This window comes from Anoplopoma fimbria, chromosome 14, assembly GCF_027596085.1.
Source record: "Anoplopoma fimbria isolate UVic2021 breed Golden Eagle Sablefish chromosome 14, Afim_UVic_2022, whole genome shotgun sequence".
Taxonomy (NCBI): Eukaryota; Metazoa; Chordata; class Actinopteri; order Perciformes; family Anoplopomatidae; genus Anoplopoma; species Anoplopoma fimbria.
The window spans coordinates 14,392,752-14,419,398 of record NC_072462.1 but is presented as its reverse complement, the minus strand read 5'-3'; the positions used below and the strand labels follow the sequence as shown (position 1 = coordinate 14,419,398).

General features: G+C 38.2%; 1 protein-coding gene across 7 annotated transcripts; it reads left to right on the top strand.

Annotated features, from left to right (window-relative positions):
* znf618 (zinc finger protein 618) lies at positions 1-26,482 on the top strand. 7 transcript variants are annotated; one of them, XM_054612547.1, is made up of 15 exons: positions 1-83; positions 7,487-7,772; positions 8,883-8,960; positions 9,257-9,301; positions 9,555-9,605; positions 13,260-13,349; positions 13,817-13,897; positions 14,728-14,817; positions 15,030-15,119; positions 16,362-16,439; positions 16,821-16,865; positions 17,631-17,708; positions 19,018-19,176; positions 19,462-20,570; positions 20,888-26,482. In XM_054612547.1, exons 2-15 carry the CDS (start codon positions 7,514-7,516, stop codon positions 21,437-21,439), a joined length of 2,805 nt encoding a protein of 934 aa, XP_054468522.1. In that variant the 5' UTR covers positions 1-83; positions 7,487-7,513; the 3' UTR covers positions 21,440-26,482. The 7 variants fall into 7 exon arrangements, with proteins under 7 accessions (XP_054468522.1, XP_054468521.1, XP_054468519.1 ...); XM_054612546.1 differs by having other exon boundaries at positions 7,487-7,826; positions 15,030-15,107; XM_054612544.1 differs by having other exon boundaries at positions 7,487-7,826.
* The last annotated feature ends 165 nt before the right edge of the window (positions 26,483-26,647 follow it).

Sequence of the window (26,647 nt, the reverse complement as noted above, 5' to 3'; positions counted from 1 at the left end):
GTTGTGCAGTCACCTCTGGTCGGGGAGGGAATATATTTCTGGAGCGGGGAGCCTGTCTCGCATGAGCTGCATCGTCTTTGGAGGTATGTCAAAACCGATGTGTTTTCTTTTTTTTCTGATTTTAGAAATCCTAAAATTTTTGTGAAATTTCACCAGCGGATGTTCAGTTTCCACTGTACTTAACAAACGACACCTGGTAGTCCTTTTTTTTTTCACTGATCCAGGTGCAGCCTCTTCAAGCCATCCGAAACACTCCTAATCTGTTGATGTTTTTATTTGGACTGAATTTTCGTAATGAAGTTTCCATGTCTATGCAGCCAGGTTGTCCACATATACACCAGCTGGGTAAAACCTGTGTTTATTCCGATAGAGCAAAAGCAGGGGAGGGGGGGGGGGGGAAACCAGGCGATAGTGGCAACATGAAGGACGATGAGGGGAGGAACAATCTGAAACACAAAAACCTCCTGCAGCCATGTTTTGTGAATTTTTCCTGCAAAATTTTGAGCAGAGCCTCGGAGTTTCTTCTCTGAAACTCCCACAACACCAATGCGACTTCCTCTCGTGTGTCACGGTTCTGTCTTCATTGTAGGCAAGACAAGGTGAAAAGAACCAAAGTGTCGTCATGTCAAAATGCATTTCTAATTTTATTTTTAGGCAGACAGAGAGTTTTTTTTTTTTTTTTTTTTTTTTTTTTTTAAATCTGGTTGTCATTGGCGCCACCTGTAGGCAGTCATTTTTGGGAAATTAAAAAAAAGAAAAAAAAATTCAGTTGTAATGAGACTAGTTTTTTGAGACTTGTTTATCCAATTGCATGTTAGTTTGTGTGAATGGAGACGCATGTCCTGATGGTGCTTGAAATAAATAGATGTTAGTAAATGATTGCAACAAATTCAAATGAAAAGTAAAAGTAATGCTTTCATGCTAATTAATGCAAGATGACCTTTTTCCCCAATGCTGCATTTAAAGCACCGTGCAAGCTAATGACACTTCTTCTTTTTATTCATGATGAATATCCTGAAGTTGAATTATTTTGCTGAAGGTTTAATCATTCATTAAAATGAGTTTGGCAGTCTGTGAGATAAAGATACAAAAACAAAAATCAACTAAATCCACTATGAATCTTTTTTAGTCTGACATACACTTTTACTGTCATTTTTTCCCCAGTTTCTTCTGCTTGTGCATGCATGACTGTGACTGTTTGTCTTATGGCGGGCTAACAGATATATTTTACTACTTAGCAAACATGGAACAATTTTGGACTTTTATTCCCAGAGATTGGAAATGTGTGAGCGGAAAATAACTATTCAAAGTGAGCCGAACTGCACTGGAAGATGAAAGACCATGTCAGCAATTTGAGGGCAGGAAAAACAATCACAACCAGTGGCTCTACTGTTTATATTAATCCTGCAGACGCCAAACAGTTTCCCATCTTGCATTGCTTGCTTTTTATTTTAATGCAGGGGAAACTGCGGAGGCCATTTTGCTCTGGGTAATTTTAATGCTGACCTTCAAATATGTATGCATTTGAAAGAGCTTGTAGAAATTGTATGGTTGGTATGCAAAAATGTGGGTGTAAATTCTGACCTTTTGCTTGGAAAGTCTAATCAAAATGCAGGAGTTTCAGTAGCAAGTACAGAAGTGAAGAGAGGCAACCAGTGTCATGGGTTTAACAAGGTAGGATCACTTGGTGAGTGATGGGAATGTTTATACAGAATACCTGAAGGGGCCGAGTAATAAGTTATAACACCCTCAGGATTAATGTGGCAGTCTTGCAATGTAAAACATCTTACACTTTGATATGCTTAATGGATAACTGCATTCTGGGAATGTTCTCATTCTGAGTAAAGTAAAAGGAATGCTGGTCCGTCTGTACCTAAAAGAACAAAAGCTTTGATTCACTGAGGATATTTAGAGCGAATAGTTTGGTTGGAGAGGTGGAACTTGTCCCTCCAGGCCGTGACAAACACTAGACAGTGAGGGATCATATCACAGCCTGTGGGTTTTCACTTTTTCAAACCTAGTTCCAGCTCTAATTGTCATTAACTTAGTGCAGAGGTTTTTTGTTTCAGTAACGTAAACAAGTTCCGTCTTTGATGTCATTGTTCTTTTTGTTAATGCACTACTACAGATTCATGATCTGTGCTTAGATGTGTCTTAACAAAACATTCCTCCCTTTTTAAACATAGCAGACACCTTTTGTTCAGTTATTATCTTACTGGCATGTTGAATATGTCTGAAAATGGCTTTACTTAAAATGGTCTCTAGGGAATGGCTTTTCGGGGGTTGGAGCTGCTGCGTTAAAAAAAAAGAAATCTGTGCATTCTGCACATATTTTCCTGCCTCTTCCTTTGTAAAAATGAACCTTATTGGTTTCATGAATAATGCATAAGGACGTTCAATTGCAGCAGCATTGAAAATTAGGCCTGTTTACGTGCGTTGGTTGTGTACACAGTAGCTTTCTTTTTTTCCTTGACCATTTTCTAAAGGTAGAGCAGAGCCTGAGTAGCTTTTCTGAAAATACAAATTTTCAGCAAAGCAAATCTCATTTCTTTGAGTGAAAAGGGGAGGGGTGAAACTCCCGTGGGTTTAATGAATCCATAAATCACAATAGTGCCAGGTTTGCTGCGTCTGCGTCAGAGTGCAGTGCAATTTTGATTTTCATCAAAAATTTAATCTGCCAGCCTACAAGGGTTTAGCAGCAGACCGGATGCCGCCCTGAATTTCTAATTTTAGGGCCCTGATCTTTCAGGATTTATTTTTGTATAATTCAAGTCTGCTTTTCAATATCTCTTGTTATTAAATTTTAATTCGTGGCATTAACATATAGATTGAAAAGGTTTTTATGGGGGTTTTGAGTGTATGCTGATGGAATTTTACTAGACGACACAGTTTCTTTTTCCAGAGCATCTCGTGTGTCTGTGTGTGTGTGTGTGTGTGTGTGTGTGTGTGAGAGAGTTTGGGTCGGGTGAAGGGGGGGGTTTATCCATTTCTCTGCATTATTGCTTTTTGAAATCATTGGTCATACACTACCTTGGAAGACATTTATTACAGAAGACAGGAAATGTGCATTTGATTAAAGAAACAGGGAAAGCAATGCATTTAGTGTGAAGAAAGGTTTTGGTCAACCCTTGCTCCTAGTCACTGCCTGCTCTGGATAATATAAATATGCAGTGATTGAAGTGACCCCCACCATCCCCCATTTTAGCTGATTCCTATTTTTAATCCCTCCAGAGTGGAAGCGTTTTCATGAGCCTTAAACAAATTTGTATTTTTATATTTTGAATCTCTATTCCCATCTACTTAACATGCAAAGCACAGTGCTTTTTGGCATTGCAACATACACTTCATAGTAAGGAAATCTCCCCCAAGTTAAAGCACAGGATTCTTTGCTTTTAACAAGCACAGTGATTGATTTGCTTCATTATTTTGCAGATACAGTACTGCCCAAATATAGGCCAATTATTTTAAGTACCTCGACTAAGCGCTGAATTCTGAACAGAGGTATGTCCTAGAGATGTTTTCTTTGTATGCCTAACCTCCTTATTCTGTAACCTTAGCTACATTTAGTACACTGCTATCGTACATTTTTGTTAATATGCATGCATTCTTGATATGCAAATAGCATTTGATGATTTAATTAAACTATATTTCCTTTCCTTTTGTTTCGTTGGTTAAGGTTGTGTCTTATTTGTAGAGGACATCAAGCAAATGTGCATCTGGTTTAGATTTGAGTTCTGCATGGTGCTGTAGGTTACAGCGTATCAGGAGCCTCAGACTTTGAAAGAACAGAAGGCCGGAAAGGTTGCATTTTGACTTTAATTAGAGGAAAGCATTTCCATAAGTTCAGGGTATGCGTTTTAAAATGCTGCACAGGGAATGACTAAGGGATCTAATTCAGATATGCATGCATGCATGCATGCGTTTTTGCCATTATTTCATTTGGTTAAAGATGACAAAAGTCAATTCATCAATTATTTTATTTTAATTTCCGCCAGCTAACTCCGGTCAGCTACAGAATAGGCTTCCAGTGCTTAGTGGGCACTGAGGACCATTTGTTAGTATGTTTATGAGCAGATTTTGCTAACAGAGACTTTGCTATTCTTTTTCTAAACCGAAACAGACTTGTAGATAAGGAAGAGTCAGTTGCTAAAAGTAATGAGCAGTGATGGAAGACATTATTCGACCCTTTGCTTCTATAAAAGTACCAATATAATAATGTACAAATACTCCCACTACAAGTCAAATTCCTGCATTCAAAATCCCACTTAAGTAAACGTACACAAGTATTATCATCTAAATATAAATATCAAAAGTAAAAGTGCTCTTTCTGCAGATAAATGGCCCCTGTGACTGTTCATCAATGTGTAATCAGCATTGTATTCTAGTAGCTAGTAGCTGATTTTAACAACTTTTATATACACTTACTAGTTAAGTCCAGCGGTTGCCAACAGCAGGGTCAGGCCCATTTTAAGGGTCCCAAATAAATCTGGGTCATGAGCTCATTAATACTGAGAGGTCTGAAGGAAAAACTAAATTGTGCTAAACATATCTGTTTTCATTCTTTCTAATCCTTGCTTTTTAGTAATATAATTTTACCTCTTTGGACTTCAAAAGGTTGTTAAAATGAATCGATGTAAGGAGAGGGAGGAGGGAAAATGTACCTTTTTTAAATGTGGTAAAGTGCCCCAACATGTAGCATGTGTTACCATACCATATTATGTACAATGTTCCTGTCTGGTATGTAGTGGAGTAGAATTATAAAGTTACACAAACTGGATTGTTAGTTGCACAAACTGGTTGAGTACATCCACTTATTCATTAATCATCAAAGTAGAGAGTTGCTATTTTTGTGCTGTCGTCATTTGTTTTGGCTGGAAGTTAAGATGACAGGAGGCCTTTACCCTATCATTCATAAAAGAACAATGATGACATTCCTATTTGTATGCGTGGGGGATTAGACTTGTCATGGTAGAATATACTCGTACCGGTGTCATTTCTGCCAGAACAATGCCAGATACCGCAGATTTTTTTCTTTGAAAGTGTTTCCCCTTGGGCTACTTTTTAAAAAAAAAAAAAAAAAAAAAAAAGATTTAGAGGCAGAGAAGGCTGGCTTTTCTGTATCTTTCTGTACTTTTCACACAGCATTTTCAGTAAGACTAAGCTTAAAAAAACTGTAACTTTTAAAAGTTGTTAAAAAAAACAAAAACAGACCAGCTGACAGCATGCTGCAGTTTTTTGATTTCCAGTCCAGACCCTCTAATTCTGGTAAAAATGGAAAAAGGGCCTCACAAAGTTATATTTTCCAGTAAGTAAGTTAATTTTGGCAAACTAATGAACTGCCATAAACTATCTGCATTCTGAAGTTACATCATGTCCTCCTTCATGAGTTCAGGAAATGATTTAGTGCAATCCCTTCACTTGCAGGTGCTCTTTATTTTTTTCATTTGTCTCAATTTTGCTTTCATACTATATAGTAGATAAACGGTGCTGCATGTCTTCAGTGAGGCTCATAGAATTACATGACGTTATGGACATGTGGAGTTACACTGATGTAGTAATGTGGACCGTATACCATTCATAATAATGCACGATGCAACAAGCGGCATTTTGTAGAGATATGTTTACCATCGACCATTACAAGAGTTCACTCTTGGACCCAGACAGTTCATTCCTGAAGCTAGAAAATGGAGAGCTGACCATTCAGTTTATGATGTCACTGGGATGTAAAATTTGGCTCTGCCACGTGGACAATATATGGGCCACTAACTTTGCTGACCCAAAATATTTCTGTGAGTGCCTGCTTTTAAAATGTGTCTTTTTCATTTAGTGCAGCATTTATGGCAACACAAGTGTCACAATGTCAAGGTGTTTCTCTTATTTCTAGCTTTAGATAGAAATACATCCATAACTACTGCCCAAACTGTTCTGGTACACAAGAGTCAAACTATATCTGCTGCTCCGTTATAGAGACCCAGAGTGTAAAATATTGAATAAATAAACAAGACATTATGAATAAATAATCATATCTGATTGGCTGTGGCCCTGGTCCGTAAATAGGCTGAATAAATATATACAAATACATACACATATGAATATATGTGTGACCTTTACTTTTGCATTTAACGAGGCTTGCATATTATTCATGCTAACAATTTTTATCATTTTAGATTTAACTATTGGTTATTTTTTCTATACATCATTTGGTAAATATAACGCCAAAGAACAGTGAAGAATGTTTCCCAGAGTAGAAGGTGATGTCATCAAATGTCTTCTCCTGTCCGAAAAACAATTCCAAAATGCATTTATGTCTTTTTAAATCATTTGAATTATGAATTGATGAGCAAAATAGTTACTGGTTATCTGTTTGTCGATTCGACTGTTGGATTAATCAACTATCGTTTTGCGTTGCCATGACATGAATCATGGCTGTGGTGATCCCAACCGGGAGGTTAACAATTTAGTTAATTACAAGAGACAAAAATTAACTGAATTCCCCTGAAATATGCTATTGATTTTTATGACTCAAGGAAATAACAATTTGACATAAAGTCATGTTCCAGCTTGTTCCTTATAAAGGTTATAGAAGGTACTAGGAAATAAAAAAAAACCCAATAACCTTCTGCGTTGCACATACTGTATGATTGAGAGTACTTTTCTTTTTCTAGAGATGAAGGTAATTCATTTGAACTGAAACCCTGAATTGTTTTGTGTCAACATTATCCAGATCACGGGCGTGTTTGCTGATGCTTCTCGGTTGTGTGTCATATCCAAAGAAAGGTGCACCGGGCGATGGAAAGGCTTGTTGTTGCTGTATCAGTGTGCTATTATTAGAAGACCAATTTCCCCTCTTTCCATAATATCAGCCATCCTGGCATAACTCAGTTTTGCATGGTTGCATTTTGAGCTCTCTTTTCTCTTGACAAGACCTTTTATAGCCTTGTCCTGAAGTGGCAAGTTGTGTAATTTGGATACTTTTGAAATTAGAGCATTTGTTTGCCACAAAGTTGTGAAATTCATTCAATCAAAGGGCACTTATGAGCAGTTAAGCCACTCTGTTCTAACAAGAACATTTTGTCTGTTTTTTTTTTTCTGTTCTCAAAATAACACTGTCAATGATAAATTACAGGTGGTGGCTCTTGTGCATTTTGAGCTCACACATCTCTTGACTGTATTTAGAAAAAGAAGGGTGGTTGTCTCACAGGTTTCTTTTCATCTTTCAATAGTTGTCGGATGCAGGCTACTGCTTGTGATGTGCAGCGTGCTCTTATCTGGGTACCTAGGTAGGGACAAAATCAAAGCTGGTATCTAGACAACCCTTTTGGTTTCAAAACAACACATTGTTTTTTTTCACCTGTCAGTTCTGATGTTGTGCCTCGATGCTATATGTTGGGCTGGAAGTCATGCCCTAATCAAGAATGTATACTGTTACAGGACACTAAAGTGAAGTCTTTGTCTGTCTCCCTGTCCCCCCCCCCCCCCCGTAAAGAAGCACAGGCTCAGAGGAGTTGGAGTCATGAGCGCAAAAGAGGCACCCAATCCTGGGAAGGAGCAGGCGGATGGTGTGAGTGCGGCCACAGATGGTCCCTCACCAACCTTAGTCCCAAAGATCAAGAGTACAAGTCCACCAACTGTCACAATAAAGAAAGAGCCCGGGACCTCAGAGACGAGCAACGGGAAAGTGGGTGATGCCAACCCCGCTGAGATCTGTGTTGTCATTGGAGGGAATGATGGAGGAGCAAGTGGAGGTGGATCCCGTAGAGCTCAGACCGAGGGTATGTTTGCCCTTGGTACTCCTCCTCCAACGAAGAGCACAGACTCGTGCATAGGTGTGTTGATATACATGTGGATGTATACATGCATTTCCTGACTGCAATCTTGTCTGGTGGCTCTTGACCCTGACTTTGCCTCCTGACTGACAAAACAGCACAAACAGACTGCACAGCATTTAAAAATGACATTTTAATAAATTCATAGCAGCGGCTTTTAAGAAACAAGGTCTCTCTTACTTAGGATATTACAGAGTTCCCTGTATGCAGTTTTTATTGGAAGTACTTTCTACAGAAGAAATGGCCCCTACAATGTGTCATTGTGGTTGTATATTTAAAATGTAATTTTCCAATCCTGTTAGCACTATTGCAATTCCTTTCACCTTCATGTTATGTCGTATTTGGTATTATATTTGCAACTGAAAGACTGATATCGCAACACTTTGTCGTATTAAACCAATCTTATATGCATGGCTAGAAACTGAATCATTAGGGTAAATTATAACATTTCTTTTTTTGTTATTTGGGTGAGTAAGTTTTTTTTTAAGGAGGATTTCCGAGCTTTGCCCCTATTTTAATCTGCTATTAATATGCACAAATGTACTTTCAGTTTCCAGCTAAAACTACTGCTGTCTATTGTGTACCCTCATTCACAGTACATAGGTGTGTACCTTCATTCACAGTATAAAAAATGAAGTGAACAAAATATTAGAGAGACCTCCCAAAACATTGAAATATCTGTACTGGCCTTGATACCAAACTTTGCTCCTGACAGTTACATCATTTCAATCAATTAATCCGATTTTTATAAATTCTTCTCTTTTAGAAAAAGCTGAGAAAAGGTCTCAGCGTTTTAAGATTCAGTTTGAATGTAATGTAAACCTTTTGTGGAAAGTGACGTCTACTTGTAGCTCAGAACATTAACTGATCATTGATAATATTTTGGGTATACTCAGAGCAGTAATTGGGAATTATATATTCCCAGTAGTTTTGTTGGGGATTACAAAGAACATGAGAGAGAGAACTATGATCTCACATTTTATGACAATGAAATATGTGTGTGCTCCTGATGATACTGTCACTCTGTTTTTATGACTGTTTTGAATTCTCATGCAGGTTCCTATGTATGTGGGGTATGTGGGAAGAAGTACAAGTATTATAACTGCTTTCAGACACACGTCAGGGCACACAGAGGTAAGATGTTTCATTTTTTTTTTACACAAATATTGTCTTTATGAAAAAGCCAAATGACAAGTGACTGCATGATGTTTTTTTTTTTCTTCTCTTGACTGTATGATCCAAACATTATTCACTTCCTGTAAATGAGTCATGCATGTCCTGTTTTGGCTAGGGATCGTATTTGATTCATTTATTTGATCTTTTTGGTCTCTGAATTGTTGAATGTGAGATGCCAATTTTAGCACATCCATCTTTTCACAGATTTCTCTGAGACTGACTACTTTCCTTCCTGTTTTTGTCCCCCACTATAGAATCAGATAACATGGTTGCAGATGGTCTACCCCAGACACCCAACAGTGAGTACACGTTTGCACACTCATCCAGTGAACACACTCAAGTTAAAAAGCATGCCAGCACAAGCTGTTTATTTCATACCTGGCTCATTTTACAGAGATGATATTGATTTACTAGATATCTTTAAGATTGTCATAAAGCTGACTAAAAACAATCCACCACAACTTAAAATTGATACCTTTGTCTCTATGTGACTTTAGCAGGCTAAAAGCCATTCTATTTACCCTCATTGTCCCCCTCCCTCTCTCCCATCAGTCTTGTCTCCTCACTGTAGCCGCCTTCCCATAGGTGACATCCTAATACCAGGTACCTATAAGGCAACATCCAACTTAACCTCAACATTTCTTTCATGTTTGAATACAATGTTCTGATTATCACAATGATTTTTTTTTTTTTTTTTTTGTCTGACAAAATCAGTTCCTCTAATTTAAGTGAAGTAAACCTGAAACTGCATATAAACTGTAATTTGTCCTGCACGTTTGGGGATGTTGCTCTTTCAATTGCATTGTATATCAGCTCGCAGGGCCCTGTGTTTATCAGAAATCTTAAATCACTCCCAGGAATCACGGTGAAAGTTTGATTAGGACTAAAAATACTCCTGGCTTAGAGAAGTACTTGAGAGTTATTTATAAAGCCTGTATACTCACTCTGAGTAATCATTACCTGAATGTGAACATCACTTAAAGGCAGCACTATCAGAATGGCAGGGAGAAAAGAAAGAGCAATCATCTTGATTTAGACAGAACATCTGACATCTTTTTAGCTCTATGAGAAATACAAACACAATGTAACCAAAAGGTCTGTGGCGGTGTAATAAGTAGGTCAGAGAAGAAAAAACAAAAACAACCTGATAGATTAAATTCTTAAGAGAATGGAGCATGCTGTAAAGCATTTTTGGTTGACGCCAAATATTAAGACTTTATACTTGATAATGACTGGTATGCCAATTTATAAGAGCATGTTAAATAGAACTTTCTTCTATGAGCAGTGCAAGACTGTGGCAACAAGGTAAAGATCAAACAAGGGGCACATTTTAAATTGTAAATAATTGTTTAAAGACAACTAAAAATGTCCATATGAAAAAATGTAATAAGTTCTCCATGTTGATGACCAAAATAAGTTAAACGCTCTGGTTTAGGGCAGCACAGTTACGATGTGGCATTACTGTAACCTTGACTTTAAGCCTGCTTAATACAACACTTGTTCTAAATGATTGGTAACTATAGCAACTTACTCTGGATCATTGCCAGTCTGCATTTTAAAACCAACTGAGGAAAACGACGCCATGCCAACTGATAATAAGCCTGGATTTTTCCAGTGAGTATGGCTTGTAAAGTATCCCTCTGTTGAAGGAGTGTGGGCATAGGATACTTTTGAAAAAAGCAGGAAACAACACAGGCTGTAGTGTTGTGGAGTTCTTGGAGTTGAAGAGAGTATTTTGGGAGCCCAGCTAGAACAAACTTTCTGTAGTTCTGACCAAGTGGGCGTTTAGATCAAAAAACAGCCCTGCGTTAGAAAAAACTACAGGGATTGGTGGGGTATTGCATCAGGTACCTGTGTTTCAGATAGTCTAGTTTGATTAATGAATCATGAATCTATTTGAATAATGAGACACCGAAAACCCCCCCCCCCCAAAAAAAATAATAAAAATAATAATTGAGGTTTATAATACTTATAGACAAGATTTTGCAATGCTTGAATATTGTGTCTCATATCTGATTAGCCAATGCAGAAATTCCCCAGATGTCCTTGCATTGTGTTTTCCCGAAATATAACCCTGAGATATTCATTGTGAAACCAAATGTAAAATGGAATCTGCATTTTTTTCAGTTTTGTTAAATTGGCAGACAGTGTGATGCTGTTTTCTGAAATATTTCACAGTCATCCATCAAAAGCAGTAGGCAATCCACTTGCTTGATTTCTTTATAGAAAAGACAAAATCAGAGGACGTTCAAGGTTGTTCTTATCTTGGGCTCAGAGCTTTTTATTTTTTTTAAATTCTTTTTTAAGAGCCACTTGAAAATAAAGGGGGAAGTAGTCTGTTTGGAGATTGGGTGTCTCTTAGTGTGTGTGTGTGTGTGTGTGTGTGTGTGTGTGTGTGTGTGTGTGTGTGTGTGTGTGTGTGTGTGTGTGTGTGTGTGTGTGTGTGTGTGTGTGTGTGTGTGTGTGTGTGTGTGTGTGTGTGTTAAAGCTAGTACACAGAAACATCAGAGTAAAGACACAAGTCCAACCTTTTAGAATCATGCCTCCATAACCAATTATCTATGTTGTTACTGTGTTATCGATTTAATCAGAATGTGTCCTCACTTATGCTTGCAGCAATTATGTTATGCAAGTTTTAATTACATTGACAAACGCCAGGAACCCACTAATTTGTGGAAAACAGTTTTAATCACATCAATTTATATTTATAGAATATGCATGTAAGTGGAGCCTTGAGGTGTTATAAATGCAATTACAGTTTGGCACCCTAATAATCACTTTTGTAGCTGTATTTCTTTGTTGCCAATTATGGGAACATTAAATGAACCTGGTTGTTTTAAATCAACTGTGTTGACTTTTCTGACTTTCCCCACAGTTTGACAAAAAAATAATTTTTAAAGCATCAACAGGACATTTTTTCAGACTTCGAAATGATCCGTCCAGAGTAGAATAAACATATCTTGTACAGTATTTAAATACATCGTTAATAATAATATTAATACCTCAGGAATTCAGCCAAGAATGCAGCTGATTGATTCGACAGAGTCAGAATGAACTGAGAGAAAGTTCAGAAGTTGTCGCTCTACTGGTAAATGATAAAACATTTGTCACACGGGTGTGTAAGGTGAGGGGCCCTCTGCTGGGGGAACATCGGCCATTTTATTATGAAGGGAGGACTAAACCTGAACCAACTGGAGAAAGGAGGGTTAGAAATTGGCTGCACAATGCTTCCCAGTGCCAAGTCATCCCTTATGTCCCTTCACTCTCTTATCCCTCTACAGACTTGAAAATTGAAATTAAATTTAATAAAACATTCAAACATGTAAACAAGAAGCAATATTAATGCACATTCAAAACTGTATATTGCATTATTTGGGTCATAACTAAATTTAATGCATGTTTCCAGTAAAAAACAAAAAAATGTATGCATCATATGCTAATATGTATAGTCCAACAAATTCCAAATAAATTACAAGGACAATTTCCCATTTAATTCTTAAAACTGTACTTTATAATCTACGTTATAACACTATTTGAATTTTATACAAATTAGAATTTTATTATTATTCTCTTAATTAATAAATAGAACCAATTAACATATACATTTGTTTTGTGTATATATATATATGTATATATATATATATATAGATATAGATGTCACTCAAAAATAATCATATATATATATATATATATATATATATGATTATTTTTGAGTGACATCTATATATATATATATATATATATATATATATAGATGTCACTCAAAAATAATCAAATCATTATTACTTTTTCTAACACTTTCCCAGGGATTTACCTGCCTATTTGTCTTGTTTATCTAATCTCACTAAGCCTCCCTCTGCTTTTCTGTCCCAGTGCAATCAAAGCTTTTCCTATGTATTTTAATCCTATTTGTTTGTTGATTAATTTTTCTGGTGCAGACTGAACTAAACACAGAACTATGCCTTCTCTGGCCCTCTTTCTATGCTACAATGAAATATTTTTCTGCAAATTAAATGTGAAAAGCTATTGGAACCCCTTGGGGTACAAGGTGTTCATCTGCTTCTTTGAAAATAATAAATTGCTGTGTTTTGGGGTCCAGTTGGTTAAATTGTATGCACTGTACCAGCAGCATTGCCATGTATTACTTTCTCTGTTATTAGGTTACTTAACCAGTTTGCAGTTTTGGATTAGGTCATCCACAAAATATCCATTGTCTTTATAAACAATGCTGGTCTCTCTCTATCTATTCATCTGCAGATAGCTTCCGTTACTCCTGTGACATTTGTGGCAAGAAGTATAAATACTACAGCTGCTTCCAGGAGCACCGTGACCTGCATGCAGTTGACGGTAACCAAGAGTTTTTGGACAATTTGCATGACAATCTATTTCTTCTTTGAAACTGAAAGACTTGGAAAGCCAAGTGAAGTTCCCATTTCACACTGTCCCCTTGCAGCAGCAACAAAAGCTGAGTAGCATAGTAAAGAGGAGTAGAATAGAAAAATGTGAAGCCTTTTTGCTAAAAAAAAAAAGAATTCTAAATGCCCTATCAAATGAGCAATGGAATAATAATAGTCGGTCCCAGGTTAAGGGTATTTTAGACAGGCTAGTTCTCACATCAGTGTAGATATATAAATCCCACTTTTTCAGAAAATGTCATATTATTCCCTTCTTACTAGAACTCAACTAAGGAGTATCACTCCATGTAAAGTCATTGCTAAAAATGTAGAAAAGGTATAAATATCTTACTAAACAGTCAGATACTAACTAAACTAATTGCCTATTTCATCCTCACCTTCCTTTCCCATCCCTCTTAGATCCATATGAACAGGTAGTGTTACCTGTGGACGGCCTTAAAGAGGAGGAGCCAGTTGAACCCTACCAGAAAATTGGACCAAGTAAGACTGTTTGATACACTTTTTTTTAGTTGGTTCCACAGAGGTCAGCTCTGTATTTTGAGCTGTCCAAAAGATATAGATAAGATTGGGAACTATTCGGTACATCCCTACGTATTTGCTTAGTTGGCATTGAAATCCTGAGTTGATTTTAGGTGAATCCATCATTCGTTTGTTTTTTCTTATCATGGAGTACATTTGACAGGTTGAAGTCCACTTCAGCTAACTGGACACAGTTTGTAATGAACAACCTTCAGCCATGGTGATGAGCCATGTTAGAAAAATAACTTAAAGCATATGAGCTAACTCCAAACTGGAAAGGTTTCAGAACATGAGTCCAAAAGTCCTCCTTCGCAGGGGAAAATGCACTCGCCCACCTCCGCAGAGACAGCAGGTTCAACCGACAGCAGCGGGTGTCCCTTCAAACACAATTGGCAGTGTTCGCAGGTGGGCCTGCACTTGTCACTGCACTAATGACTCCTACTGATTGGTGGGATTGCGTGAACCTCCAAGCACTATTCAGGGAGACCCCTGTGTTTTTGGTTCTCTAATATTGAGGTATTGCTAAATGTAAATTTTCAGTCTGGGGAAAAATACAGTCAAAATCAGCAGCTCCTTCGTCTTAACTCTTATTAGGACCTCCTGTTTTCTGCTTCTCCTGGGTGAAATAAGACATGATTAACAAAATGTTTCTGTCCCTTTTTTTTTATTTTTTAAATTGCACACAATTAATCCAACCAACTGGACCTTTTATTGATATGATACAGGTTTTACCACTGACATGGATTTTGATGAAAACATAGTGTTTGATTGTGGGTTCTCTTGTCCTGCAGAAACTGGGAGCTATGTTTGTGAGTTCTGTGGGAAGCAGTACAAGTATTTTAACCCATACCAGGAGCATGTTGCTCTTCACACTCCAATGGGTGAGCTCGTTTAGTTACTGCTTAATGCCATTATTTGTAGGATGTGAAAAATTTGGTCAAATATAACCTCTTAAATACAAATTGTGCCAACATCTAGAATTTCGTTTTTAAAAATGTTAAAAAGTTAGTCGTATATCTTTGTCAGATGGATGTCACCAAAGTAAGTTGCAGCATTGAACTACAATTGACTCTGAGAATCTATCTTGATGTAGGCTCCTTTGATTTGAAGACATCACGGGTACAGGAATGTGGGAGCATGGATATGAGTAAATTTGGCCACAGCCAAACTGGTAAGATAAAAAGTAAGCATTTTATTTTTTTTTATCCTACATTTTTTTCCGTTGTTTTGTTGATTGATTTTATGATACAAATCGGATCGCTTATTCTCTCAACACACATACACAAACACAGTTGTGCCTGCTACGGAGGGTGACTAATTGAAATTTGATAGTCAAAGCTCATCATCATGCACCATACAATGCATCAGAGTAATACATACATTATAATATTTACAGATCATCTTCATTAAATTTGTCATTGCTGATGCAAAACTTGAATGTTTTTTTTAGGTGAGGGTGTCAACATGACAAATTATAATATTGTTGGAGATAAATAAAAAGGGAATACAACCTAGTGAACTTAATCGGAAACTATTGCCCTTGCTGTTGAATAATGTCTTTTTATAATGTTGTTGCTCGACCACAGAAGTGCAGCCCGTCGGTTTACTGTGATTTTGGCATTGCTGGGTTTGAGGACAGAGGCCGTCACAATAATATCACAGTGCTGCTATGAGGGCGTGGTAGGAATTCATAGGAGCACACTCCACTATGGCTGAAGTGTGTTACAACGAGCCAGTGAAGAGAACCCTAAGAGATTTGTTGTACTGTAAGCTTCTGGGTCACCTTGCCACTGTATTTGTGGAAACTCTGCTGGAAACTATTAACCTCCAGTGAATTGTTAATTACACACTTTAAGTGGTACGTTTAAAAAATGTATTTTCTTGTTATGTCTTTTTTGTTGTTGCTTCAAGCACCAAACACATTAACGTGAAATGATTTGTTTATAATAACCAAATGAAATCAAATGATCAGTTGTTTTTTTTACAGTATTATTTTAACATAATACATAAAGTCCATTGTCAACATCGCAGGCTTCAGTAAATCTTTTTTCCAGCTGTCATAAATCATGGATTTGTCTCTCAACTGGTACTGTATTTTGTGGTGCCCCCCCTTCGTCCTTCTGCCAAGAAGCGCTCTACCATAACTATTTAAAGCATGGCTCACACTCACATCTTAGAAGTGGGTCAAAAAGATGGAATGAAGAGGAGGAATTAAAACCATAGTTAGATGTTATATGAACATTTGGATCCTTTGTCGAGGCAGTAAGCGTGATTGATTTGCATGCCACAAACTTAATACTCAACGTGTCATTGACTTTGCTCCGACTTAACTGTTGTGTGGGTTTGCAGCTTGAATCAAGAATATTATCCACGTTATTTAGCATGGTCACGTCGCTCAGTGTGTCTCCTGTGTTTTTACTTACAGACAGTCCATTCAGGCGGAAACTGGAAAGTGCAATTCAGTCTAGTCTGGTTGACACAAACAGTTCGCAGAATTCAAGCGGTGAGCACTGAGCCACTTATTTCATTTGGATGTGAGTGTATTTGTGTGGAAATGTATCACTTCTGCTCGAACGGTAGAAGGTACTTTCAGTTCTGCTACAAAGCAAGTATACATTGGCCTGCAATGGCTTGAATTGAAGTTGGTTGTTTACAATTTTCATCGTCATGAGTCACTGATCACAATTTCTGAGAAGCCTCATAATGTTTGATACAAATCATTGAAATATAGAGTAATTGCTCTTCCATTGCACAGCCTGCTTGCCATTTAAGAGAATAACAATAAACACTAAAGGCACTGACTGACAAAACAAGGAAAAAGGCTGATCAAGAATGGCTCTCTCCATCTGTACTTTCAACTCCTTCTTTATCCTCTTGTACACAGGAACTCCGAGCCCTCTGGTGGCCAGCACCTTCTCTACAACCCAGAGTAAGTCCAACCACACCTTCATGCTCAAAACAGAAAATATGCATTCTTTTTCCTTCTCATTTCTCCTTTTTTTCTGGCATGCTTCAATTTCTGTTAATTCTGTCATTGTTTGGCGCAAATAGTTTCTACATAATCCATCGTGATAAAACAGATTTTCTGCATTTAGCCTCGTTATCGCTAGGGCATGTCTGGACAGGATTGTTAACATTAGCCATATCGTCTGCATTGTGTTCAGAAATAGCCTTGTCTTGAAATGACTAGCGACTTAGCATCGGCTGACTATACTGTTGCAAGTTTTCTTTAAAGGATTGTTGGAAAAGCTGATACACATTTTTTAAATGTTTTATTTAAACATGTAAACATTTATTTGTTATGTTTATGTTTAGTTGCCTTTATTAAATAGGACAGATGAGTAGAGAGAGAGATGGGAACGGGGAATGACATGGAACAAAGCCTTTTTAAACCAGGGACATTGTGATTACATGGCCAGCGCTTTTAACCCCACTAGTACGCCACAACATACAAATTTCAAACAAAGCTGCAGTTATTATTATACTTGCAAATTAACACAAAATCTGCATCACAATTTTTCTGAAATGCTATTGCAAATTGATTCACTTCAAAAATCAAAAAGCAGCAACATCTTGGTGGAACTGTCTTCCAGCGTATATATAACAGGGATATTAGAGGATAGTAAATGGACAGTGTATTAATTTTCTCCTCCAACAAAGAGTCAACGCTCTTCTGGGCCTTGTGATTTTTTAGAACCCTACACTTGTGGTGCCTGTGGCATCCAGTTCCAGTTCTACAACAACCTGCTGGAGCACATGCAGTCCCACGCTGGTGAGTCCACGACTACAAGTGCATGTTAAGCTCGACAGGGAAACAAGTACAAAATGTGAACACACCCTCAGTGGCTGCAATGCATGTAAAAGGCAGTGTGATCACACATAGTCCCTTAATTGTTTATTGAGGTGCACAACATGTATGTATATAAAGTTAAAAAAAAGAATACATTGTTGTAATCAGGGTTGTTGCAGATCTGGTTCTGAGGCTGCTGGATACATTTTTTTGATTAAGTTTTGGTGCTTTTTTTGAGGGCATTGTAACCATGTACACAGTGCAATTAAATAATCATTAAGTCCATTTAGTCAGAAATAGAGACCAATTCCAATCTCCAGCAAGCCTGGGGGGGGGGGGGGGACTGGATTGTTTATAACGTGCTAATGAATCTTCACACAATAACAAATAATAATATAGAAAAACAAGATTCAGTGATCCTGTGCTAAAATGCTGCATAATCAATTTTAGCGTTGTACAATATTGCAGGTAAACAATTAGTTCTGTGAATTTATAACAAGCAAATCAAATGCATACAAACAAACAGTGACAATCCAAATCATTGCCACCACTGCAAAAAAGTATCTGTGAATTTACAAAACACTGCAGCTCAGCCTTTGCTGCTAGCCCCTCCCTCCAGCCGCTGTTGCATACACAGTCGGAATTATTATCAGGAATTATTTTGTCAAAGCTAAAATGTACATATTTCTGTGGTATGAAAAACAAGGATGGCAAGCAAATACCCATATCCGAGAAGCTGTTACCACCAGATGTTAGGTATTTTTACTTGATAAATGACTTAAGGGCAGTTTATTTACCCTCTCATGAATGAGTCATGTTGCGTGTCCCTTACTTTTGGCTGGCCATACTTAAAATACTCTTATCCGAACTTCACCAATGGAAACAAAATAAATGTACACTAGTTGATAATTTAAGATGATGTTTGGCGTTGCCGTTGGTTCCATGATTTCTGAATTATTGTTGAATTACTTTATTTGAAGACATAGCCGGCAAGATTTGCGGCTGATGTTAAAGGGTGACAGGAAAATAAACAGGAAATAAATCAGTTGAAATTATTTTTGTAAACTGGTAATCTAGTTTTGAAGGCACATTTTGTTAATGACAGACTTAGGGAGGCCACGTAATGTATTGTCTTTTTTTTTTTGCTGACATTTCTTTTGTTTGTTTAATTTGTCATAATTTTCTTCTTTGCATTTTTTTCTCCACTAGAAAGACATAATATACACTTTATTCATTAAAACCATACTATTTTGTTGCCTCTGCCTGATGTTTTATGTTTGTATCTCTTCAGCGGACAATGAGAACCACACCAAAGGGGACTCTCCCAAAACCTCCTCAGCGTCCGGTCTCCAAGAGCAGCTGTGGAGGGGATCTCAGGCTCAGGCCCATTCCTCAGTTAAACTACAAATCCAGCCTCAAAGTATCCCCCAGAGAAACCACACAGTCAGCCGTAAGTTCTGCAATCAACTTCATTCATTTCACAGTTTTAGAGTTACTGTAAGAACAGGCCTATGACTATGTTTGTATCCCCCTGGACTCTATGTAAACTGTTGTGCACTTGTTAGGAAATTGTTGAAATGGAATTATTATTAAACTTCTGGTATTTTGTTTGATTCCGTATCTCCTTTTCCCTTCTAAGATACTGTGCACATTTTGCCAATATATCAAATTAAGAAAACATAAACACTAATTATCTTTCTTATGTTTTCCATCCATCTGGTGTCCGTGCTGGCAGAGAATAATGGTCTACCTGAGAAGGAACGACAGCAGGTGGCCGAGCGCCTCTTACGGGTAATGTGTTCAGATCTGAGCATGTTGAACGTGCTCAACAGCAAGGACTTCCTCAAATTGGCACAGACCTTAGTGGATACGGGTGCTCGTCACGGCGCCTACTCCACCCGTGATGCGTTTGGCAACATGAGTGCCTTGGCACTGCGCCAGCTGCCCCGCATGTACAACCAAGTCAAAGTCAAAGTAACGTGTGCTCTAGGCTCCAATGCTTCGCTCGGCATCGCTGTCACCTGCCACTCGCAGACGTCAGGCCCAGATGCTTGCTTTGTTCTCACGGCCTACCAGGTGGAGGGGTCGAGGCTGAAGCGCTACGTGCTTGGTGTGAGGGAGGCTGAGCTGAGGGAAGGGCCCGAGCAGATTCACCACTGGGTGCAGAACGTGCTGTCTGAGTTTGTGATGTCAGACATCCGCACCGTGTATGTCTCCGAGCCCAGAGTGTGGGCGGCAGGATTTGCGGGGTCACCACTTGGCGGCGGCGGCGGCGGTGGCCGGAGCAGGATATGGTTGCGATGCGCGGGGTGTTCACTCGGCGCCGTTGTCCAGGCCGTCCTTGGGAAGCGCAGCCTCCAGGCTCGAGGTCTCCACGAGTTGGCTGAGCTTCTCTCATCGTGCCGAGAAATTGCCTCCTCCACCACGCTGTCCCTTCGTGAGGACCATAGCACCAAAACATCCACAAGCACAACGGAGGAAGGTACACAGGGCGGCCTTGCACAATGCCCCACCCCTCCTTGCTGGGATCGTACGGCCGAAGCTCTTCTGCAGGTCCATGCCCACTTTGAACAGATTTGTGAGGCTTACGGACGCAGTAAGACCACAGCTCCAATCCTCCATGGTCTCAACAAGCATCTGCTCGGTACGCTGTCTTGTCTGCTGGCCCCTCTGCGTTTAGCAGCTCTGGAGCTGAGCAGCCAGAGGAGACCGACCTTACAGCAGGTTCTGCCCGTCTACCTTCGCTTGGAGAAGTTTTTCACGTCCAAAGCTGGGGAGGCTGGAACCGGCACGGCAAGCAAACTCTGCCACTACTTCCTAGAAGCACTTAAGGAAAATTTCAAGGTACAGAACAGGTGTTGCTTTCATAAAGTTGATTAAAAATAACTGAAATTCTGTACGGAAAGGCTAGGTTTACTGAAACCTACCAATGCTGGTTGATTTGATTAAAATGACAATGTTTAGATCTCAACCAGGAACTATTTGAAAATTGGTAAACAAGATTTTATAGACGTGACCTGATATCTGATGCCAACCATAAAAGTATTGATAAATACCCAGTCGTAGTAAAGAGAGCCTTGATATATGACGCATGCGTACGAGTGATTGGTTTTAGGAGGAACTGACATTCATTAATGTAAGTAATGTTCGTCTGTCTCTAGGTCGAACGAGCCCACCAGGTAGCCATGGTCCTCGACCCACTGATCAAATTGTGTTCAGTGCCGGCCTACCAGCATGAAGACATAATCTCCCGCGCATGCGAAATGGCTGCTGAACCCAGGGATGGAGGTATGACAGGTGGTGGCGGAGGTTCAGGTGGCGAAGAGCGAGACGCCGATGGCCCACCAACCCCTAAAATAAGCCGCATAGAAGGAGGGGGAAACAACGGCGGCACCTCAAGGGGGACGTCCTCGTCTTGCACAGTGTCCGGTAATGATGAGAGTCAGAGCCAAGTTAGACAAGAGATTTTTCAATACCTGGCTGAGCCTCTTCTCCAAGGCACACCTGACCTCTTCCAGTACTGGAGCTCAGCAGTGAATGAAAAGTTCCCCAGGCTTTCTCGCCTCGCAATGTGGCTCCTCGCTGTGCCTGCTGTGGGCATCCGCAACGAGTGTGTGACGGTCTGCGAGCAGAGCCTGGCTATGAAGAGGAGGCAGCAGGTAACCGCTGAGGAGATGAACAAACTCATTTTCCTTCGCTCCAATATGGGCTAGGAGAGAAACTCCACCGACCCTAATCAACCAAACCTTCACCTCCAACCAATGACTGAAGACTATTATTTATATACTGTAGGTTTAGACCAACTGTAAACTTTAATGTGTTAAATACTTCTCATGACAGATATTTACAGGAAAACTCACATTGTGTAGGTTGCAAACACTCATGAAACAATACGGCTTAATACATATTTTGTATGGAGAAAGGACTGTTGTTAAGTACTGTGGATAAATTGTAGGGGTGGAACGGTTACTCTCAAAAGATTGTTCGGTACGCCACGCTCGGTTTGGGATGCACATGTAAGCAGGATCTATCTTTTTATGGCCAGTGATTTGAATGACTTCAGCTTAATGACTAAACTGCTAGTAGGCTATAATGCTGTTATTCTCACTGGATGGCATTATTTTCAGGTAAAGTTAGCTTTCGCTGCTTGAAACTACCGTCATAGACCTCTGAAAACATAAATCAGTTAGTACTGTAGGGGCGACGCTGATAAGTGGACTGTTCGTCAATTTTATCTGAGGACCCTTATTGGACTGCCTGTCTCACAGCGATCGTTGCAGTGACGGCAAAATATTGCAATGAAATAAAGGATCATACATTAATAACAGAACTTAACACTATTAGAGAGCTAGATATATTTTGAATTGATCAACATTCTCCAAAATCAGCTTGGGAAGACGCGTAGGTGTTAGCAGCGCTATAACAACTGTTTGCAGTTTGCGTCTTTTGAAACTCCCTGTCCTCTCCCTTCTTCGGAAAATGAAATTAGGACTGAAAGTTCTATTTACAACCACAAAAATCAAGCAGGATAAGAAACTGTGTCTCTACACACAACAAACAACGTTTTCCATTATTCTGAAACTACAACTAATTGTTAGGAACATGTATCTGGGTCAATAATGTTTTTATTATTTTTCTATGTAAAGCTGAAACGGAGGAATCAATAAGAAGGAAAACAAAGACATGATTAGATGATCAGCTGAATATGGACAATTCTTGACCAATCGGATACTAAAAATGTAAATTCTTCGGGACACTCCTAAAGTACTGTAACATAAAGTGTTTGGAGAATGATCATTTTCATTTCTAAATATGACAAACAATTCAAGAGGCGAATCTCTACTGCCATTGTACCTCTGACATTTAAGTGTACTTTATTTCTGATTTACTATCACGAATCACTGAACATATTTATTTTCAACATATTCAGCCATGTGCGCCGGTCGGTTTCAAGAGCTATATCATTGCAGCTAATTTGATGGTTGCTTCAGTGGCCTAAAACATTTTAGCTGTGGATCATTTGCATGCACTCTACTGCATGCATTGTTATTCAAAAGGTTAAAACAAAGCTGATAAAACATTAATATGATGCTTTCCATTTTTTGTTTATTTTTGCAAATTGTGAAGAAAAGTCATCCAATTGTTTTTTTTTTTCCTTTCTGAAATCAAATCGGAGGTCTTTTGCTGCTAGATGTGCAGGTAAAACAGCTAGATTTGCACAAAGTAAAATCAAGCTTTTGTTTGAGTTTCCTTAATGTGCACAAAGAGGACAGAATCATATTAGAACCATGGTTCGTTGGTTAGCTTTGACACCAATTTCATGTTTTTTCCTAAGCTTAATTAGAAGGCTCGTCCATAGGACAATTTATTTATTCTTCTTTCCTCATTGATCATTCTAATATAAACATTGTCTTCCTTATGCGAGCAACACATTTTCATTTTTAAAGCAATAAGCTTTATCATGGTTTCCAACTTTATCTACAAATTCCGACTGTTCTCATGACACTCCTACAGTTAATTATTTATGGTCAATTATTTTCTGTTCGTGAAATCAATGGGATTTTCTCAGGAATGAGTGCACCCAGGCAGGCACCTCCGCTTTTTCCTCACCGTACCGAAAACACACCAAACTATGACCTCAACGCCGAGGTATGTACTGAACCGTGACTTTTGTGAAACGTTCCACCCCAAATACAGTTAGTGCCATTTGCAACAAATGAAAAATGGATCACTGAGGGTTTATTTTTTTCAGGATAACACAAATTCTGCCAGTACTAATGAAATCAAGTTGTTTTATTTTTCTATGGATTCTAGTATACATATAAACTACTCAATACCTCCTGAAATGACTTGGATGAATGGAAATTATACTGTATTTTTGTTTGTTGCCTTTGGTACTAATTTGTGAAGTACTAGTTTGTCATCTCTGTTTTGGGCCTTAAGTCTCTTTCATGTGGCCACCTTAAACCCTACAGTCAGAACCAACTTCATGCCTTTTTAATCGCTGTTTAATGGCCTTCTTTTCACCATGTTTTCTAAAGCTTGTAGTTTATTGTTTTTTGTTGTTTTTCTTCACACCGGTAGACTCAAAGGGACCTCTGGCTGATGGTTTGAAACGGTGTCCTCTGGTGGACAAATGTGGACTTAAAAAAAAAAAAAGAAATCATGGACAAAGGTATTTGATAAGTGTTGTATTCCAAAGTTCAAGTCACCTCTTGGTTTACAAAATAGGTCAGGAATATTACCAACAATAATTCACCCAAGCACAAGAATCCACTGTGTAAACCTATACTTTGTAGACCAGGTGTTCATTGGGGTCATCTCAGAGCAGGGAGATGTATTAATACTGATATTGTGGTATTAGACCCTCATATGGATTGTTTATTTTGCAGCTAAATATTTGGCTGTTCCACATAAATGAGAGGCCACATCACACTCTTTCAATCATATTCAAATATTTAAAACTAATAGTCAGAATTTAAAATATCATCTGTAAAAAAACATAGGATCGATATTGACATGTTTCCCGCCTTTTAGACCTCAGAACAACTTCAGTTAAAGTCACATGACACTTTTGCCCAACAAAATAAATCGCTTAATCTCCCATTCATTTCAGTTGAATTGGACAAATTCAAGTCACTATTCTTTTCCTGTGGCACCACCTTCTTGTGTGCATAATCACAATGATGGACATCTCCCTCATAGACAGTTTACAGTTAGTGATTAACATTTATCCGTAACCCAGGTTGGAATTGTGACAGCAGTTATGTTAAACATGACTGCACCTTTTAGTTTGTAACGACACAGGAAGTAAAATGTAGATAAGTCAGTACACTGCACATGGAAATTATAGGGAGAATCTGTTTAGTCCACGTAAATGCAGTTTTGTCCGTTTTAATTTATGATAAACATTTATTATAAATGCACTTAAGGTTAAAGACGCTTAAATGATGTCTGTCAATGTAAGATGAATGGCTCTGCATTGCAGCGTACATCAGGTTATTTTTAATAGACTGTTTCCCTCCTTACCTCCATTAACAGCTTTGATTTAGTGTTTCATAAATGCTTTTATCTCCTTAATGGGTGACTGAACACTAGGCTGAAAAGCACTGTTTTGCTGCCCTCTCTGGTTGAAAGTTTCCAGCCTGTTTCACCATCCGTGCTGGATGGAAGTGGTCAGAAATGGGCACTCTTGCACCTGTAACCACATCCAGCAGTGATGTCATGGGGTGTTTGAGTACACCGGTACACCACTGCAGCCAGGTGAGATTTTCAACCACTGAGGTCAGCAAAGACAACATTTTCAAGTGCTCTATAATGGTTTCTTAAACCATCAGATTTTTTCTTTTTCTTTTTTTGCAACAAGGTTCTTGAAAGGAGTTATTTCTTTCACATTTGAACACAGTTTATCTGTTTAACCTCTCTAAGGTTTGTGGAGAATGACTCTGTGTAACCAAGACAATACATTTCATTGTTATAGTCTATATCTATAGTACTGTTATACAACTGATTTATGTCACACGTTTATATTTTGGTAAACATAAAAAGAAAAAAGATTGGGGTAAATTATATTTAAAATTTAAATTTTTTAGCAACCAATCCAATGTTTTACCTCAGTATTCAGAAGGTTGTAATTTTAAGATTGGAAATCAGATGTTCATACAAAATTTCGCTTTGGTCTAAGATGTAGTCAAAATACTGTACATTAGTTTGCGGTTTAAGCAGTGATCCTGAACTGAACTGATGAAGGGATTTTTCTTACACGTTTTTAAATAAGTATTTTAAATATGATATGCTCTGGGATAAAATGCCATTGTTGACGTAATGATGTCAACATAATTTTACTTAGAAATAGCATTCTTTTTTCTTAATTAAATGAGAATTATATCTAAGATATGCATGCTTTTAATAAGAGTACTGATATATAAAGTTTCAGCCACATGATTCACTTCCATCTGAGGTGAAACACTGGCTCATGAGTAGACGTTACCTTAGGACACTCATCAACAGTCAGATAAGCAACCAGGACTGAATTTCAACCTTTCATGGTGGGAGTAGCGATGCTGATCATAAGTTGGTGTTTATGGGTTGACATCATCCATTTTCAGAGGATGTATTATGTAAATACAAGAGAACTGCTGTTTTATGCCACAAGGGGGAGCCTTCATTTCAGAGATACAGTAGGGAACACCAATAACATTATACCTCTATTTTCTACAGTAGCATTTCAAAAGGTTTTTGATATACAGAAAACTCAACTTAGATACTGTTATTAGGAAACTTAAATCAGCTGTAAGTTTTATTTTGTTTCAGGATTTTAACTTATTCAGATAATAATTGTAAAATATGGTATAAGAATGCAAACATGGAGACCTTTTCTGTTTTTAACTATGGATCATACTCTCTATTATCAATTCAGGTTCAAAGTTAGTGTTGCTTTCATCCTATTTTACAGGCATTTCTTCCTTTTATACTCTGCTAAATGCAAAAAAATGGGTTGAGTCTATTCATTTTGTGTGTTTTTAATGCACTTTGGCAGCAGATTCCTGTGTAGCTTCAGATCTAAGTTGTCTTATTAGTAAGCCTTATTTATACTTTTGTAGCAACACTATTTTTATATAATGGCAAAGAAAGGGTTCAGTGTCTTTTTCTTTTGTTTTTCCTGTGTCATATGTGGCAGCGCTGTTCAATGTTTCTTGAATACATTACCCACTGTAGTATGTGATGTGTGAATAAACTCCAAATCTGTGTCAACAGCACTGTGGTGTTTATGCAGTTAAAGGAATGGCAGCTGTCTGTGTATGTGTGTGCTGAGAGAGCAAAGATGATGAAGGACCTGTAGTATTTTACAAAGTATTTGAATGGCTTAAAGTCCAGTTTTATCAAAGCGGAAGTGTATATTCAAAGGTTGGATAAAGAAA

Coding starts and splice junctions, on each gene's coding strand:
- znf618 (XM_054612544.1), top strand. CDS start 7,514: ATGAGCGCAAAAGAGGCACCCAATCCTGGGAAGGAGCAGGCGGATGGT. Junction 7,827..8,882: donor GAGCACAGACTCGTGCATAG/GTGTGTTGATAT, acceptor ATTCTCATGCAG/GTTCCTATGTATGTGGGGTA. Junction 14,818..15,029: donor TGCTCTTCACACTCCAATGG/GTGAGCTCGTTT, acceptor ATCTTGATGTAG/GCTCCTTTGATTTGAAGACA.